The 18,094-nt window shown below is 43.6% G+C and overlaps 1 protein-coding gene across 10 annotated transcripts in view; it reads right to left on the reverse strand.

Moving 5' to 3' along the window:
* LOC111852255 (cyclin-dependent kinase 14) overlaps positions 1–18,094 on the reverse strand; it is a 79,709-nt gene that overhangs the window by 50,715 nt on the left and 10,900 nt on the right. For 9 of the 10 annotated variants that reach the window (XR_011984848.1, XM_072705349.1, XM_072705348.1 and 6 more), the window contains 6 exons: positions 13,576–13,821; positions 9,121–9,215; positions 7,374–7,453; positions 5,184–5,278; positions 3,079–3,141; positions 1,629–1,752 (listed from right to left, as the gene is read on the reverse strand). Coding sequence is in view for 9 of the 10 variants with exons in the window: in XM_072705349.1 (XP_072561450.1) it covers positions 1,629–1,752; positions 3,079–3,141; positions 5,184–5,278; positions 7,374–7,453; positions 9,121–9,215; positions 13,576–13,821 (703 nt within the window). In the remaining variant the exon portion in view is untranslated. Of the gene's footprint in view, positions 1–1,628; positions 1,753–3,078; positions 3,142–5,183; positions 5,279–7,373; positions 7,454–9,120; positions 9,216–13,575; positions 13,822–14,069; positions 16,071–18,094 lie in introns of those variants that run through there. The other variant, XM_072705351.1, reaches the window with a different exon arrangement.

The following is an 18,094-nucleotide window of genomic DNA, read 5'->3' on the forward strand; positions in this document are numbered from 1 at the left end:
TAACACAATAAAAACTAACCAGAATTTCTGCTGTTCTACAAAAAGTTACTGCTATCTAGTTGGATGGCTAGATGAACACTGCTTCAGTTCCCAAACCTCTCCTCAGGGGCACCTCAGCCGTTCCATGTGTTTGTCATCGATAGCTCACTTAATTAATTAATCCAATTAGCTAAATAACTCAATTAGCTATTGATTAACCATATGTGGTGTGCTAGTTGGTATGTCAGATGGTTACTGCAAATACTGGTGTGATTTTAAGAGAGGTTTTGAAATGGCTAAATTGACACACTTTGACAAGACATAACGTCATAATTTTACACCAACGTGAAATTAATTTTAGCACTATTTTTTTTGACTGCATAAGAGTTGCACTGTACAGTAATTGAATATTCAGATTAATATTGCTTGATATCCAGATTCGGCTTTCCGAATGGCCTCCATTAGCCATGTCACTGCATTCTTTCCAGTGATCCAGAGAAAGCCGTCACTGATATACAGTCAGCTGTCTTCTTCAGAGACGCCCACTGGTACGATGGCCTCTTCGCCGTGATGGGGCTCGCCGGCAGAGCCCCGGCTGGCTTCTCCTCCTGCCAGCGCTGACGTCCTGTCACCAGACGTCCGGGGAGATCCTCCCTCAGCGCCGTGCCTCTTCCAAGAGGAGCCTTCATCTCTGGCGCGTCGCCCGTCTCCTCGGAGCGCGGCATGGAGGGAGCCGCCTTTTAATTAGGAGACTTACTGGTGTTTTTAACTTCCGCCAGCATGATTTCACTGCTGGCATCAGAGCCTAAGCTCACAGCCACATGGATCGGTTGCATTTAACGCCCTTTGACGAGTCATAGGGTAACAATGTGCATATATTTCACATCTATGAACAGATTACACGGTCAGGTTATATGTTAAGAGCGATGTGGAGATATAAACATATTCTATTGTGTCTGAAAGAGGAGCTGAGTGGGGACTCTCTCTCCCAAACAGTACTTTGTATTTTACAGACATTACCATCCACTGTAGAAGGAATTATGTGTTGAGCTGGCAACGTTAATCTCAACCAGCTGCATATGTGCCTCCTATTGGTAGGGAAAAGCTCTGCTCCTGCTTTGCTGGGTTCAGCATTGGCAGAAAGAAGTTTTTTTTTTTTTTAAAACGCCACTGACTACTTTGGGGTATATATATGTGTGTGTGTGTGTGTGTGTGTGTGTGTGTGTGAGTGTGTGCTTTTTTTTTTTTCTTTTAATCTTCGTTAACGCAGCTATTTGTACTGCACACACACATGAACACAAACTAGAACCAACCCCTGATCTCAGTGTAAGCCGGTGCGCAGCTATTTTAGTAGAAAAAAACTGCACTTCACGATGAAACCGGCATCCAGACAAGACACCCCCTGTAAAGACCCTGCAGCAAGTTCCCCTCCAGCTCCCCACCCCCCCCCCCCCACCCCCCACCTGCCGCCTCCTGACTCATCCCCACCCTGGATGCACTTCCTAAGGCGGAACAGCCTGCCTCCACGCCCAGCTGCCCAGAGATCCGCATGGGTCAGGATTACCGCGTCACTGCCCAGCCATGCGGCCCCGCCGGCTCCCTCTGACACAGCAGGGTTGGGGGGGGGGGGCGGGAGGGGGCAGCCGTACCGAAGTCGGCCAGCTTCAGCTCGCCAGTGTCGCTGATCAGCAGGTTCTGGGGCTTGAGGTCACGGTGCAGGATGTAGCGCTGGTGGATGTAGGACAGACCACGCAGCAGCTGGAACAGGAAGAGCTGAGGGGGTGTGGCAGATGGGGGGGGGGGGGGGGGGAGACAACAAGGCAGGGCTCAGCACATCACTACGGTGCGGCAGACCTCAGCAGCTCTAGTGAGGTAAAACAAGTGAAAGCTCAAAAAAATGACGTAATATAAAATAACACGTAAATAACAACAGGAAATCACAGGCCTGGCAGACGGGTCGGTTAGCTAGTTAGCATGCGCGACCTGTCACAGACAAGACTGACAAGTTTAAATGGCCGTAGCCTGGCAGAGTTCTGCAGAGCGATGCGTTTAATGTCCTGCCTCCTTTGTCGAGCTGGTTTGTCGAGGTGTGCGGGCTTTTGCCCCCCCGTTTCACGCTACCGACTGCCCCCGGCCTGGCTCTCCGATCTCGGCGTCTGCGATGGTTTAAAAGCCATGTCGGCGAGCAGCTGGGAATAGCAGGGCTATTAGTGGGTGGCTGTTTACAGTCTCCTTTTGGGAAGGCTGCTTTGATAGTTTAGTGAGAGTTTATTCTGTAAAAGTGAGGTCGCTGAGCCTTAAGTGAACGTCTTATCGCAGATCTCCAGCTTGGCAGATTTATCCAGAGGCACCAGGGCCCTGTACTACCAAGCGGGGATACTGGCTTATCGGGGTAACTTGTCGGATTTAAGGTAGTCTGGGCAAAATGTAAGTGAGCGAATATGAAGTCCATTTAAACTGCGGTACCTTAAATCCGACAAGTTGCCCCGATAAGCCAGTAACCCCGCTTCGTAGTACGGCCACAGGAGTCATCCATCTGGAATAAAACACGACTTGGGTCTGCAGCCTTAGCAATTCTATGCCTCTACAGTGAAATATATAATTCACAGATGAAAAAATATGATGCTTTTCGGTCGAGGCCCAGTGACCTGGTTAGACAGGCTGCCTTTAATTTGATTTTTACTCCAAAATCTAGAGGGAGTTTTTATAGTGCAGTGCCCTGAAGCCTTTACATCAGCCCGACGGTGCCAAGCTGTACAAGCACCTGGCAACCCGCCGTGCCCCAAGCGAGCCCTTGGGAGACACGGCGGACACGTCACTGCTTAATTATTCAATGACCTACTAAGCGGGCTCATGTTCTGCTCACATATTATGCAAAACACAGTGCAATGAAGACAAGTGACACTTTACAACAGCTTTACAACAGCTGAACGTGCCAATCCTCTAAGGTTAACTAGCTTATAGGGCTAATTCACCCAAGAGGTCAACAAATACATGCTAACTGATCATACTGGTAATCAGTCATGTCTGACACAGGAATTCCGGAATTCTCATGTTGATACTGGAATTTCCAGACCATGGGCTCTTTCCAACACCTACCTTCACATTATCCGGATGCAGACCACCAGGGTGTTTTTCCATGTACTGACACAGGTCTGTGTGCTGTAGGGGAGATACAGAGAGAGGGAGGGAGGGAAGGAGGGAGAATGAAAGTTTCAATCAGAGAAAAACAGCTCAGACTCTTTCAGCTTTCAAAAAGTATCCTACAAATCCATTGATGTCATATTGCTCCTTTATGACATTATTATAAGCATGATACAATGTATCACAATCATTATATCACCTATTTATACAGCCCCCTCTACTTTGGCCATGTTGCCTCAGTGTATCTAATGACAGCAATATCATAGACTGCCATAATTGTGGTTAAATAAAATGGCAGTAAAAGTGGGAAAAAACAGAAAAGAGGAAATAAAAGCTTTGAAAGTTACACAAGAAAGCTCTGGGGGTATGAGACCAGCTGGCCGTCAACGCCCCCATCTGGGATCCGAACGTTTCGTAAATGTAAAGTATGCTTCTGTTCAGCTCTCTGGTAGAGAAGCTGCTGATCACTGGCCGCATCTTGGTTTCCTCTTGGTTTAATCATCTCTGATTCATTTTTGAATTGAATTCAATGTAATGAATAAGAAGAGGTTGAAGAAATCTAGATGAAATGTTGATCTGTGTAACATGTTGAATATAAACATTCATTCACTCATTTAAGGTCAAGGTTAAATTCAAGGCCAAATTTATTTATATAGCACGTTTAAAATCAACCAAAGACCCATTAAAAGGACCAAAAGCCAATGAAAAAAAATACGTTTTTAAAGTAAACATTTATTGGATGCTCTTATTCAAATCTTAATGCGCGTTTTCTGGGATTTGAACCTAAGACCTATGTGTTGTTAGTACAAGGCAGCAGGCCTACTTGTCAAGCAAACACAGTACCTTCCCCAAAATATTCCCACTAAATTGGAAGCATAGAATTGTCCAAAACAGCTTGATATGCATAGAGGACGGATACATGCATCCAGCATGCCTGTGCCCCAGAGCACAAAGCAAGGTCCATAAAGGCACGGTTGGCTAAGTTTGGCGTGGAAGAATTTAACTGGCCCGTAAAAAGTGTTGACCTCAACCCCATCAAACACCTTTGCTCTGAACTAGAACCGGAGATTGCGAGCCAGGCCTTCACGTCCAACATCAGTGCCTGACCTCAGAAATGCTGTTCTGGATGACTGGGAAAAAATTCCCACAGACACACTCCAAAAACTTGTGGAAAGCCTTCCCAGAAGAGCGGCAGCTGTTATAGCTGCAAAGGGGGAACCAACTCCATATTATAGGGGGAACCAACTCCAAAATGATATGTATAGATTTAGAATGCGATGTCATAAAAGATCCTGCAGTGTAATGACCAAGTGGCCTAATACTTTTGTCCATATACTCCATGTATCCCCAGAGGGGCGAGGGTAATGCATCCCTGGTATTCACGCTGGCCTGTTCTCGGCAGGCAGCTACATGGGCTTCTTACTGTGTCAGGAGCTGGGCTGGCTGCAGTGTGTGAACACAGTGGCTGGTTTGGCAGGGGTGTGTGCTGAATACACAATCCCATAACCCCAGAGGCGTACAGGCACGCGGGTCTGACCATCTCAGTCTTATACAAAACCCAGATGTAAATAAGTACATGGATAAATAAACTCAACTCCATAAAAAATAAAGCAACAAACGTGAGTCTTTGTAATCCAGTCAAAGACAAGAGAAACGTGTGAGCAATCAGTAATAGGGGGGCAAAAATCTCGGATGGTTTAAAAGAGTTTTATCTTTTTACTCGTTTTTATTTCCCTCATGTTCCTGTGTGACCTGCTTTGAAATGGGAGATCTTAATCTTATTTCCACCACAAACTACTAGTTAAAAATGAATTAGCTGCTATGCACCCCTGTCACATGACGTTTTAATACAACATTAGCTTTTAGGCTCCATTAGTGTAATTCATCACAACAAGGGAAAGTATTATTATTTTAAAATGTCAAGGAGATTTCATTACATTTACATACTAAAAACAGCTATCAAACCCACTACACACTCACATCATGGAATTAAACGCTATGCCAGGGCCGGATCTGCTTTCGGGCGGAGGCTCTCGATTACGTCGATCGCTCACACTTACCACGTACTCGAAGACCAGAGTCAGCGTTTCCTTGGTGTGGATGATGTCATGGAGCAGTACAATGTTAGTGTGTTTCAGGCCTTTCAGAAGGGAAGCTGTGGAGAAATAACCCAGAAGATCAAAATTTCAACTGGAGAGTCCAAGATCTCGCCCATGGAAAATCTGAAGGGTTCAAGTTGGACATTTTCTGAGCAGCTATACTGTTTAAGGGAGGTGTGGTCCCAAAATGCTCTTCAAAATAGATCCCTAAGCAGTCGAACCTGCAGAACCTTCCGGCAAGACACACAATTAGTCTCCTAAGTCCCTTAGCTCAAAGAACCAATCAGACCTCCACTTTATCTCCCGGGGGGGGCGGGGGTGTCTGGCTCACTGACCTCTGCTACGCTTCAGATTCTGAGCAGGTTGTCCTCATTTAATCTTCAGAAGTCATCCATCTTTTTTTTTTTTTTAAAGAACACTTAAAACCAATTAGTAGATGAGAAACAACACATATCTCACTCACTCTTCTGTACAGCCTTGTACAGAGAAAACAACTCGATTAAGGCCTTTCATCAATTACACCGTGGAGAAGAAGCACGAGAGAGAGAAATGAAGATAATTATGGCTAACGCGGTATGAGAAAAGCTCTACAATATCATGGACTCACTCCTCTGTGAATATTATTTAAATGCACTTTCAATACGAACCACGATATATTCATGTACAATATCTCGTGCTTCCTGCCGCTGGCGTCAACAGTCCTCAATTCTCTTTTCATAACGTAAATCTCTGCTTCTTGCAGTAAATTTGTATAATTTATTTTCTTCAGAAAATGGATGACTAATTTTGAGTAATACTGTAGGTGAATGATTACACACGGCAACACTGCCTTTATGAAATACTGTCCTTGATTTTCGGCCTTCCACAGAGATTAACAGGAGAGTCTCTTTGTGAGAGAGTTTGTTCTGTTGAGGTTTTTTGTTATTTAGCACAAGAGACTGTCTGCGTGTGGAAGGCGGCAGGGGGCATTATTGAGCAAGTGCTCGTTAGTAGTAGACTGTGAGTACTGGGTTCTACCCATTTGTCTAGCAGGCCCCAGAAGTTGGGCTGAAGGGCGGAGCACTGGCACTGGAACTGGCACTGGAACTGGCACTGGCACTGGCACTGGCGTGTCCCCAACAGCTATGGCTCACCGGCCGCTTGCATAAAGCCGAGGTCGTCGCAGACACCCTAACACCTTCCACATGTCCGCAGATGCCACTGATTCACTTCCCAAATCTGATCATGGAGACCTGAGCATCTGAACACCACTGCTGAAGTGCTGAAAAACACTGCTTACATTTGCTGCACTGTCACTTTAAGCATAGACAGTACTTCCAGGCGCTAATTTCTCACTGTATACAGTGTGCCTGTTCACCGTTTGTCTAATGTAAAATTGATGTTGTTATGTAATTTATATATATGTTATGTTGACTTATTGTAGTCTTCCCACTGACTTCCCCTTAAATTATTGATTACTGAATATGACTTTTCCGCGCTATATAAATGAATCCATAACTCTGCCTTTAGCACTGTAATGTCTGTCTTGTTATGACTGTTGATCCGGGGCTCCAGGATGAACGTTATTGTCACTGCGTGCTTCCTCTGCTTCACCCGCCTCACACGTAGCACAATTTCACACTCTCTCCTCACAAGGGAGCCCCCCCCGCCCATTTAAAATTACAGATCTGTAATGAAGTTCCAGAAAGGTGATCCAACATCTGCAGCACATCACGCCCACCCTGCTTCCCCGATGCGACGCCTCGCGTGCTGTCAATCACCCAGACTGCCATATGGAGACAGCAGTAAAACATCATTTATTACAAGGATAGTCTGGCTGCCATTTTAATCACCTGACTCTCCGCTCGCTGTCTAAAGATTTATGGCTTATGAAAAGTGCCAAGTATTCGACCGAGAATGGCGGAGTTGAGAAATGGGGTGACAGAGACTGGGGAATACAGAGCTTTACTGTATAGTCAGTATACATCCTGTAAATCTTGGACGACCAAAAAAACTCAGGCGCAGCCAGAATAGTAAGTGCTCAGAATGAAGTGCCAGTTTTATAAAGTGTGAGTATCAGCAGTGCCCATCACAAGGAAAGCCGGGAGGCAGGGCGTGCACCAGCAGGCACAGGAAGTGAAGTGCACTTGGAAAGGTGGCATTGGAACGCACCTTCCCTTATGGCGGTGAACGGGGTGCCTTCTTCCTCCTGTAGCCGGATCACTTTCAGTGCAACCATCTTGCCATTCACCCTGGGATACGGAAACAGAACATTGCTGGATGAGAACTTGGGTGAGTTAAAAAAAAACACTTTCCATAGTTTTCAGAGTGGCTTATTTTGGAGGACAACTTATAAAAATAATACCAGATATAGCTACTGAATCCATTCCAGTGGGAAAATACTTTAAAATTATAAGTGAAAAATAGCTTAGATAATTCCAGTGATATCTGATTTGGACTATGTCTAACATAGACTATGTCAGTTGGCTTGATTTAGTAAATTTAGCTAAAGTACTGGCACTGTAAGGACACAGCTTGGCTCTGTTTTTTATACAGAATAAGGTACAATTTCTGCTCATTTACTCAAATTGTTGTTTCAAATGTGAAGCCCTTTGCTGGAGGCATCCGCAGTGGGCCCAGCAGGGAGTCGGAGCGGCCTCCATTGGGTTGCCAGTTCACAATGTGTAATAAGTGTAAAATCCACCCATCCATCAGGGCACGAGGCAGAGGACACCCTGCACCCACACACACACGCACATGCACACACACACACACGCAAGTTGGTCTTCCTATCTAAATGGGGACCGTCCTTTCTTTTCTATGGGAAAAACCCTGATCCCAATCACGACCCCCTTAACCCCTACCCATCCCTAACCTTAACCATAAGTAACCAACCCAAATCTGTGAATCTGCATTCACAGATTTTTATAAAACTGGGGTTATCCAAATGGGGACCTCAAATGATGTCCCCAAAAGTATGGACATTTCAGGTTTTACTATACTTTGGGGACAATTTGGTCCTCAAATGTGATCTATGCAAACCCCCCCCCACACACACACACACACACGCACACACATGCACAGTCCATGTATTCACATCTTTGTGGGGACTCTCCATTCATTTCTATGGCCATATCCCTTCACCCCTATCCCTAACCTTAACCATAAATAACCATAAATAAAAGTCTTTTGGCATTTTTCATTTTTTGATTGCAGTCACAGGTTTTTATACAATTGAGGTTATCCTTATGAAGATCAGAAAAATGTCTCTACAAGGTAAAAAATTACAGGATTTGACCACATTGTGGTGAAATCTGGCCGGCGCAACGTAATAATTACAAAAATGGCAGCATTTCTCAAGTGGTGCATTGTGACCCAAAACTGGGTTGTGAGACTATTGTCAGTGGGTCAAGGAGTATGTGCTTAAAATATATATATATTGGAATACCCTGCCTCAGGTGACAACTTTTATCGTGAATCTGAGTGGTATTGTACTGATAAGGAACAGTGTGGGTCTTCAGGCTAATCGAGCAGAGAACCAATGCACTACAGGTAATTCATAGCTATGTAACATGGGAGAATATGCAAATCGAACCCCTGGAGCCCTGGAAGTGTGAGACGGCAGTGCTGTCCACCGGACTGACATATCTATTATCTGTGACCGGAGGGTTGGTGGGTCTGAGGTCCAGGGGGTGCCCAGGAATACTGAGTACAAAATGTATGAAATGCTTTCGCTGCTTCAGTGGATGAAATATTGCGCTGATTTGGGGGAAAAAAGGCACAGAGCAGAGAGTAAAGCCAGTGCAGCAGCAGAGCATGTGTGCAGTGTGACATGAGGACAGGCCAGGATACCACTTCGCGTATGGATACAGTATGTGTGGCATAAGCTGGTATAAAAGGTTTATTCAAACACACTTACTTGCTCTTCCCTTTGAAGACGGTGGCGTATGAGCCCTCACCCAGCTTCTCCAGCTTTTCATAGGAGTCCGCCTTGCCAAACTTGGGGCTTGTTGGCTGTTACACAATGACAGCGGGTTGCAGAGGGAAACACACAACTCCAGCCCACCCGCAGTGTCCTCAAATACCCGGTACAGACATTTGCCCCAGCAGTTCAAAGGAAAAACACTATATCTGTACATAAATAAACTTTCGAAATCCAAAGTTTTGGCCAAAAAACAACAGCACTAACGTGTTCATGGAATTTTCGCTCATGGGAGTTTTACTTACACAAAAATGTTCTGAGGGCAGAATGAAAAATGATTGGTTCAGTGAAATAAACAATCAGATTGCAGAGGAGGTGGATCCAGGCAACTAGTGGAGGCAGGACCAACCAATCAGATCTCTTGGTCCCACCTCCTTTAGTTGCTTGGACCCACCTCCTCTACAATCTGATTGGTTATCTCTCTGAAGCAATCATTTTTTCTGAGCTGGATTTTTCCTAGTACATTTTTGTGTATGCCCTGCACTTTGCATCCCCTTTCTTTGAGCGAATGCCCGGTCCTGAACCGCGATCAGGAGGGACTGGACTAGAGCTCACTGTCCCTGCTGCAGATCACAGCAGAGCTATGACCAGTTCCTGCGAAACCACACCGTGCAGCTCTGCTTACGCTGCAGAATAAAATTATTATTTAGGAAGCATTTTGTTTGTGCTGTGAGCAATTCTGATGTTAGAGCAATTTGACTGTGCCAGACTGCAGTCTCATGGGTTTTTACTGCCAGTGATATGAGCTTTATCCTGAAACGCTCCTTTCAGGGTACAGAAAATTCAGACCTGAACACTGAAACACGGACTTAAGAGTATGTTAAAAAATTTCCCCAAAAAATTATTGTACTAATAACAAAGTAGCTGACAATAAAGTTTAAATGATATTTCCTGTTTTAGAATACAAATTTAAGCTTCCTGACTTCCATAATTCATCTCCACAGTAACACTGCTGTTATATGTTCTGAGTTCATAGGCGTCCTCGTGTATGCCTGTTGTATCTCAGTATCAGTTGTTCTGAGTTCATAGGCGTCCTCGTGTATGCCTGTTGTATCTCAGTATCAGTTGTTCTGAGTTCATAGGCGTCCTCGTGTATGCCTGTTGTATCTCAGTATCAGTTCCAGCCTGGTATGCTCCTTCTCTCTCCCCCAGGCCTGGAAATCTCTGCATTGAGCAGTCAGCTGAGCACGAGGTGCACAGCCGGGTACCTTGGCTCAAAGGGCGCCACCACCAGCTGACCAGCTGACCAATCATAATGAAGCATTTTACTCAGTGGCATCGATGAGCCAAACTTTTAACGGCTTGAAGGGCCTAGAATGCTTTTGGTGCCCCAGAACAGGCACATGCTCCTCCTGTGTTTTTCATGACTCTGGCACGCACGTGGCACAGCCCCCGCCTGTGTCGGTCCGTCTCCTTATCCACAGCCAATCCCTTACTCCGGAGGAAGCTAATCTCTGATCGTCTCTGCACTTCTCTACTCTCACAGACGCACCTCTGTTCAAACGCACAGCTGTCCTCCAAAAGCAACATGACCGATGCTGTCAGTAATAAAACATTCAGCATTATGCCGCACCCACCCCCCCTCTCCAAAAGAAAAAAAACAGCCTTGCCTGGACATTTCATAAAGTCAGTTTTTTTCTGTCTGTGTCACTTTAGTGGAATTTAAGTTTGGGCTGCATAATGAAGCGGGATTTGGGCCCACGGCAGCTAGTGGGCAGTGACTGCGTCAGAAAATGAATCCTTTTAAGAAAAAAAATAATACTAGGGTATAACTAAGGGTTCTGCATACATAATGCATCTCCTGCCTGCGAATGAATCTGCTGTCTTATTATCGGACTTTTGATCAGACACCTCTTACAGTGAAGGCTTCCAGGTTATGCATTAAGTCACAGAAAAATATAAAGTTTCAAAAACTTAGACTCACAGAAAATGACTGTCCAGAAGGAACTGATTAGTTTATAAAACTGCATACTTGTGGACTAATGGGACACCAAGTACATTTTGGTTGTAGATTCCCAATTAATGTAATTTATCTTTAAAAAATATACCTATATTTCTGCACTCTACTATATAATGAATCAAATGAATCAAATTTTTAATTTCAATTACAATTTCGGCTGCCAACGATTATCAAAATGAAATAATTTTGTTGTTTTTTAGTTCAATAACGCACGATATTTCCAAAGTTAGTCCAAAGTTATTTGGTCAGTACTGACCAAAATAATCGTGATTATGATTTCTCCAGAATCGGGCAGCTCTACAATATTAAAAAAAAAAACAGTCTGGTGAATTCCGCTGTTTAAGTTCATGATCACATGTAGAGCAGAAGAGCAACAAGTCTAGCTGCCCATCCCAGTGACGGATGCGGATCCATGATGTTAAATCCCAGTCAAACATAAACAGGTGAAACGACCCCAGAATCAGAGAGGCTAGGAGACATTAGAGTTCCATCATAACCAGCTTATATTGCCGCTTACATGAAGAAATTGCTTCTTAGTATATTAGTAAAGTGTCATTTTTACCAGTTACCATCAACTGCCATCAACTGCCTGCTCTTTCAGCTCCTGAACATCCTGTTGGCAAATTTTACTTTATGGTGATGTAACGAAAGCTCCAATATAACCTTTAACCTACTATATATAAACAATCATTCCTTAACAAACATAACTACTTGACTTGTTATGACTATTTAATTGGTCATTTATTTGATAAAGGAAAAAACGTCGTCGACCCTAAGTTCAGGCCAGCAGCACACATCCCGCTCTGTGGAAAATCGCTCTGTGGAATGAGCTGATTTTAAGACAATTACTGCGATCGATTCACCTCAATGAGGAAAAGCGCTGGGCAGAGAGACGTGTAATGACACAACAGCACAGCCACAAATGAAAAATCAATGACGGCAGGAGCTCGGAGATATCGCAGGGCCCTTCCAGTGCCGCGTCTTCTCCTATGGACTTGGGCGTAAGCCGTGAAAAGAATCACCAGCACTACCGCCGGATTTCCCACGAAGCGATAGAAAGACTACCTGGCTCACGTTCTCATGTATATTTCAGGGCTGTGAATCTGCCATTAAACGTGCCATTCTTTGATCAGCTCTCATGGTTTCTTGTGGCATAATAGGCACTCGTCAAGCAAGCCCTGATCCACAAGCACATTCAGAACCACTGGCTTTTTCCATATATCTGTCCCCCACCTTCACGAGCGTCTGGGCTATTTGCTCACACAGCCTCACATGCAGGCAGCTACGCAGCAGATGCTAATGGCTAACAGTGTGTAGCGTAGGTGACAGACCACGTATATGATTACAGCAACTGGAGATGTGCTCGCCAACATGCGATACCTGCACGGCTCGCAAACTGCCTGTTACGCCGAAAATCTACGAGCGGCCATTTTCGACAGTTAGCGCATCCCGTGAGTCACAAAAACAAACGGGAACAATGTGCGAAACGGTCCTTTTGTCTAAATAAAGGCGGCTTTGTTCGGCGCACAAAGGAAACGTGTTTCTCGCAGAAGTTAATACAAGCAACCCGCGCGCTAATTTATTTTTAAAGCTGTGTTTTTCTGGCTTACTCAAATGCACATGCCATTTCTCGTCAAATAAACAGCCAGGAAATAAAAAAAAAAAAATGTTTCAGTCTTAGGAAGTAAATTTTGTTTGCTACTAAGACTAATAATATATATAAAAATGAAGGGTGTGGTGGAGTAGAGTTTAGAACTGTCACTTTACACCTCTAAGATCATGGTCTCAAGGCTTGATGGTGTGTATGTGGTATACACATATAGGACTTTCAGAAAATTTACTATATACACCACATATTAGTACATACACCAGTCAAACGTTTTTGCACACACTGAGATTTTCCACATTTGTATGTTACTCACGTAACAAAATACACTCTGCTAACAAATAAATTTAAACTATGTGAGTACCATTACTGACAAGAAAATGACATATATTTGATTCATCAAAGTAACCTATGCAGTTACCTACTCTGTCATATATGTTATAAAGGAAACTTGTTTTAGTTTCACTCAACTTTCCAATGTTTAACAAGAATAAAAAATTTGCAGTTTATGAAATAAATGGAAAAGTGGTAAATAGCTGTGGTGTGTAAAGACCTTTGACTGGTAGTTTATATGGATAATTTATTTATAAAGTCATCAAGCTAACATTGACAACCTTTATTAAAATGTAAAATGTCAAAATAACGTTCCATTAACGTTACAGTAAGAACGTTCTCTGCCAACTTTGAGACATAATGTTGGCTAAAATGCTTTGAACGTTCCCTACTACTGTAGCTAAGAAGCAACTACGAAATTCAGGCAGAGTGTCATCCATCGTATCCCAGAACCCCCAGGCACGCCCTAGTCCTACGGGCAGATGAACCATACCGAGCGGGGGTTCGAGTGGCGACGGAGCTTGGGAGACTCCTTGCTCGACGGCGCCGCCCTGGAGGTGATGCAGGCATTGTTTTCCGAGTGGACCCTCTTGACCTGGCTGGCCGGCTTCTCGAAGGTGTCGAAGCCGCTCTGGGTTCGCTGCACCCGCGCCTTCCTGTCCTCAGGGATGGTGTCCAGGGGCTTGATGACCGAGTCCGTTCCCTGGCAGCTCCGTGTGGACATCTTCGTGACACATATCTGCCAAAATGAGGGGCACCGGTACAAATTAACGAATACAAACTGACACAAATTAACAAATACACAGACCTACTCCATCTTCAAACTGTTTTCCAATTACAGGGCAACGGGAGTGGATACCTGTCCACTACTTACTCTGTAACATAATAACCCTTCTTGCGTGTCCAAACACTGAATCTCCTCTACTCAGGAGGTTATAATGATTTAGTCTTCAAAACAAAACAAGCTCCTAAACGCAGAGTACCTACCGGCCACTCCATGGAGAACGGGAGGAGATCTACGAGCAGCCTCAGAGTGGGCCTGAGCTTCTCCCGTTGCCACCTCAACAGATTAAATATTTAGCTACATTTCAATCAAGGTGAAAACCAAACCTAGCCCCGTCATGGAGCTGAAATCCTAATTACCCTTCTACGCCGTATCTAAATGCAGTCACCTTGCCACTGTGGACACGGTAAAGACTCAGCTGATCCCCTGTTATGCATCAACCACTTGTCTCATCTCTATTTTCCTTCTTTCAAGCACGAATGGAGACCATTCAGAGACAGCCAAAAATAAAAACCGTGCTTAAATCAATCTGCCTGATGTATCAATTCCATACAAAAATCTGATTTGGAAGGAAAATCCATGCAGCAGAGACAGAGGTCAGGTAAAGTGAACTGTGACTGACAGGGAACACATAGAAATGGCTGTATCCCATCCCTGGTACCACCTACAATGACTCATGGTGAAGTTTTCCGGACTTTCAGACCTATTTTGTTCCTAAACATAGATGGAATTCGCATGGTTAATGGTTCGTCCGGAAAAAAAAAAACATCATCTTGACACTTTATAAAGTGAAAAGAGCGCCTTTGCTGTTCTGCAAAACCAGTGAGGCCTGAAGTTCGACACTGAAATTAAACAACAACAAAAAAAAAACAATGTAAGGAGAGGCGAACCATAACGATGGCAAAACAACAGGAAAACTTGCTGCGGTGACCAGCATAAACAAGCTTTCACTGCAGTGATTTACCAAAGGACTTGGTTGATAAATCAAAAATGCAATGGATGTAGTTGGTTTGTGAGATTTACATGAATGACTAGTTTACTTTTGTTTCCACTGGTCAAAAAACTCAGAGGGCTGCTGTACTCAATGAGCATGTACTCAATGAGCATGTACTCAATGAGCATGTACTCAATGAGCATGTACTCAATGAGCATGGCCTTGCCTCTTTGCAAGAGGAGACTTCATACTGTCCATTACATCTCTAAATGACTTTCCAGTTATAAAACGCGGCATTTTGTGAAAACTGGATCCTGAGATTGCTCTACCTTCTGCTGAGAAGCCAGCTTGCCTGGGTGTCACTGCAGTCTATCTGCACTATATATAAAAAGCCCCCTTCTGCTTTAAAGTTAAGTGAAAAGCATACCAGGTTTAATGGAATGTTCCATAATCAGCATTCCCACAGCTTTCCAGAAGCTTCCACTGTGGCCAGAAGGACACAGATCAGGGAACACCTAACACTCCCTGTAATTAATCCACCAGGCATCAGACATCGGCACTTGGGAGTCTCTGCTCTCTTTCTCATCCTTAATTAGTGCCAAATATCCATGAACAACAATGTGCAGAACATCCCCCCCCAATTCACACTTAATAGCCAAATTCTCCCCCATAACAAAGAACCCATAAATGCTGTGGGTGAGACCATGCAAGCCCTAAGGACCAACAGAAACTTCGATGGATTTGCCAATGTTATATTTTAAGTCTTAACCTTGTCCCGAGTTGCACCAGATCTACAGTACAATTACCACACTGGCAATGTATCAACAGAAAGAAATGAATGAGGCAATAATGTAAGTGAGCTTACTTGCGACAGGATGATGGAGCTAAACAGTCCATAATGCTCCATCCTCAAGAGGACAACGAGCTGTGTCCAAGAGTAAGCAATGAACTAAATGAAGCCTCTGGCAATGTTAGCTAGTTAAATATTGAGAAAAGGACTAGCTGTACACAAACATGCGGACAACGAACAGAGAGAGGAATGGATGTCAACAAGAAATCAATACAGGCCTATGAGGCCTGAAAAGGAGTTTCTCTCTTGTTTTTAAAGGTATACATCACTTAAGTTATATTATACAATACAATAGCGGGGTCAATGGCACGCTTTCATGGATCAATGCTGCTTAAAGTACACTCAAGGATTAGTCAAAGAAGCTTTGAATTTACACGGCCGCTTCAATCAAGATTGGCTTGGTAATACCTGACCCTGATTAAATATGAGAGAAAATAACCAGGATTAAAGGGGCAGTTCACTCCAAAAATGAAAAAAAAGAAGTTTTACAGAGGTTTTAGTGCTATCTATCCATATAGGCTGTTCTGCTGGGAGATGCCTAGTTTTGGGGATATAACGGGAGCGGATGGCATTCTTTCTGCGGTGATTTAAGACGCCAAAAAAAATACATCCGAAAAATTCAACAGCAATGTCTCTTACCAGAAATCATAACCTGGTTGCTCAAGATAATCCACAGACTTTATAGTAAGCGGTTTAATATAGGAACTATTTTCTTCTACTGAACTACACACACCGGTTGTATCACTGCACAGAAGATACCAGCTCTCGTATCTTCTGCAAACTGATTTCTACGGCCGATATCTCCAAAACTAGGCAACTGTCAGCAGAACAACCTATGCTGGGTACAGCACTAAAGCCCCTCTAAAACATCTTTTTCAGTTTTGGGGTGACCTGCCTTTCTAACCTGAGAAAACTTCAGATATATTCGGAATGCCATCTAAAAGTGAGATATGATGTACTACTATATCATGCCACATGCCATAAATGGATAACTAGAACGATTACACAATAAACCTCTTCGCTTCAAGCCTAAATTTCTCCAAGAAGTGCCCCATCAATCCTCACAAAGGACACCTGTCCATTCAATGTATCATGAGACAATATCGGAACCTCAATTACCACTGGTCAGTTTAAATTCAGTGCTGTTATTTGCAACAGTTATTGTACAAATAAAAGATGCAGGAAGCCTAAATTTGGAATTAAGGGAGTTGGTAGCTAGGAGTAAATAAACAAACTTTATCGAAACTTTTTTGAAATCCAAAGTAATCTGTTTCTTTTCTTAATCATAAGGGGTCTGTCCTTTATTAGCCGTCAAAAAGCGAATCAATTTCATCTTCACAACAAACAGGCTAGTTTTCAGTCTGTCAGCTAGCTGCAAAATTACTGTGTGTTTTTTTACATTCATCATTGCACTGGGGCTTAATACGGGATGTCAGGACAAATTGATCGGTCTGCAGAGTATGGACACAAGATGAACGCTGATTTTAATTAGACGTGAGTACATAACATCCTCTGTGACACAAAAGGCCGCTTGCACTAAGTGCCGTCTGTCTTGGCTGTAGACTAATACGTCATTACAGGGGAAGACTTGGCAGAGACATTACTGTGAGAGTAGGACCAATATTAATGGCTAAATTGGCAGGTCTCCACAGAAATTTTTTGTCTTTTTTTGCTGTTCTACAAGCAGCACAATAAGCGAGATTAATCACGCACTCGCCGAATGGGAGCATGGTCGTGGTTTTTCACAAGGAGGACCAAACGTCTTTTGTTTCACAGCATTGCCAACCGAAAGACAACAAGATCTGGATGCACAACAAAGGCGAGAGTGAAAAAGGGATTGGGTACCGCTTTACAATGGACGGAGGTCACGTGAGGGTTTAAGGAACCCCCCCCCCTCCCCCTACATGAAGTCCTCGTCTTAAATGATGCTTGGCTGTCTACCCTGATGGGAATAAGTCCACTTCATTCCTGTGGAATCTCCGAATTATCATTAGCAGCTCCAGCTCAGTACCCAGATCTTATCTCCATATCATGATTTATCTGATTTATAATTTTTCTACCACACTTGGCATCTCTGGTGAGACATCAGAGAAATTTCGCATGTCTGGCCACAAGATAAATTAATCTTTATTGTTCCTACCAACTACTATGTCTAGAGTTGAAGATAATTATAGCATCGTCTTTATTAAATTTCACATCTCAGTACAGGATCTCTTGGTAACATTACGGTTATGGTCACTGTTTCACTTACTCAACCAGCTTCACTACTGGAATCAGTAAGTCGAATGTTCTGCAATAATATGTAGCGATTTGACTTTACAGACTCATTATTATAAATAAAACAGACTTGCACAATATGTTATACAAGAGAAGAGACATTTACAGAGAATAAAGAGCCTCACAATATCACAAATATATAAATTAAAAACATTAAAGACTGACTG

This window comes from Paramormyrops kingsleyae, chromosome 23 (genome assembly GCF_048594095.1).
Source record: "Paramormyrops kingsleyae isolate MSU_618 chromosome 23, PKINGS_0.4, whole genome shotgun sequence".
Lineage (NCBI taxonomy): Eukaryota > Metazoa > Chordata > Actinopteri > Osteoglossiformes > Mormyridae > Paramormyrops > Paramormyrops kingsleyae.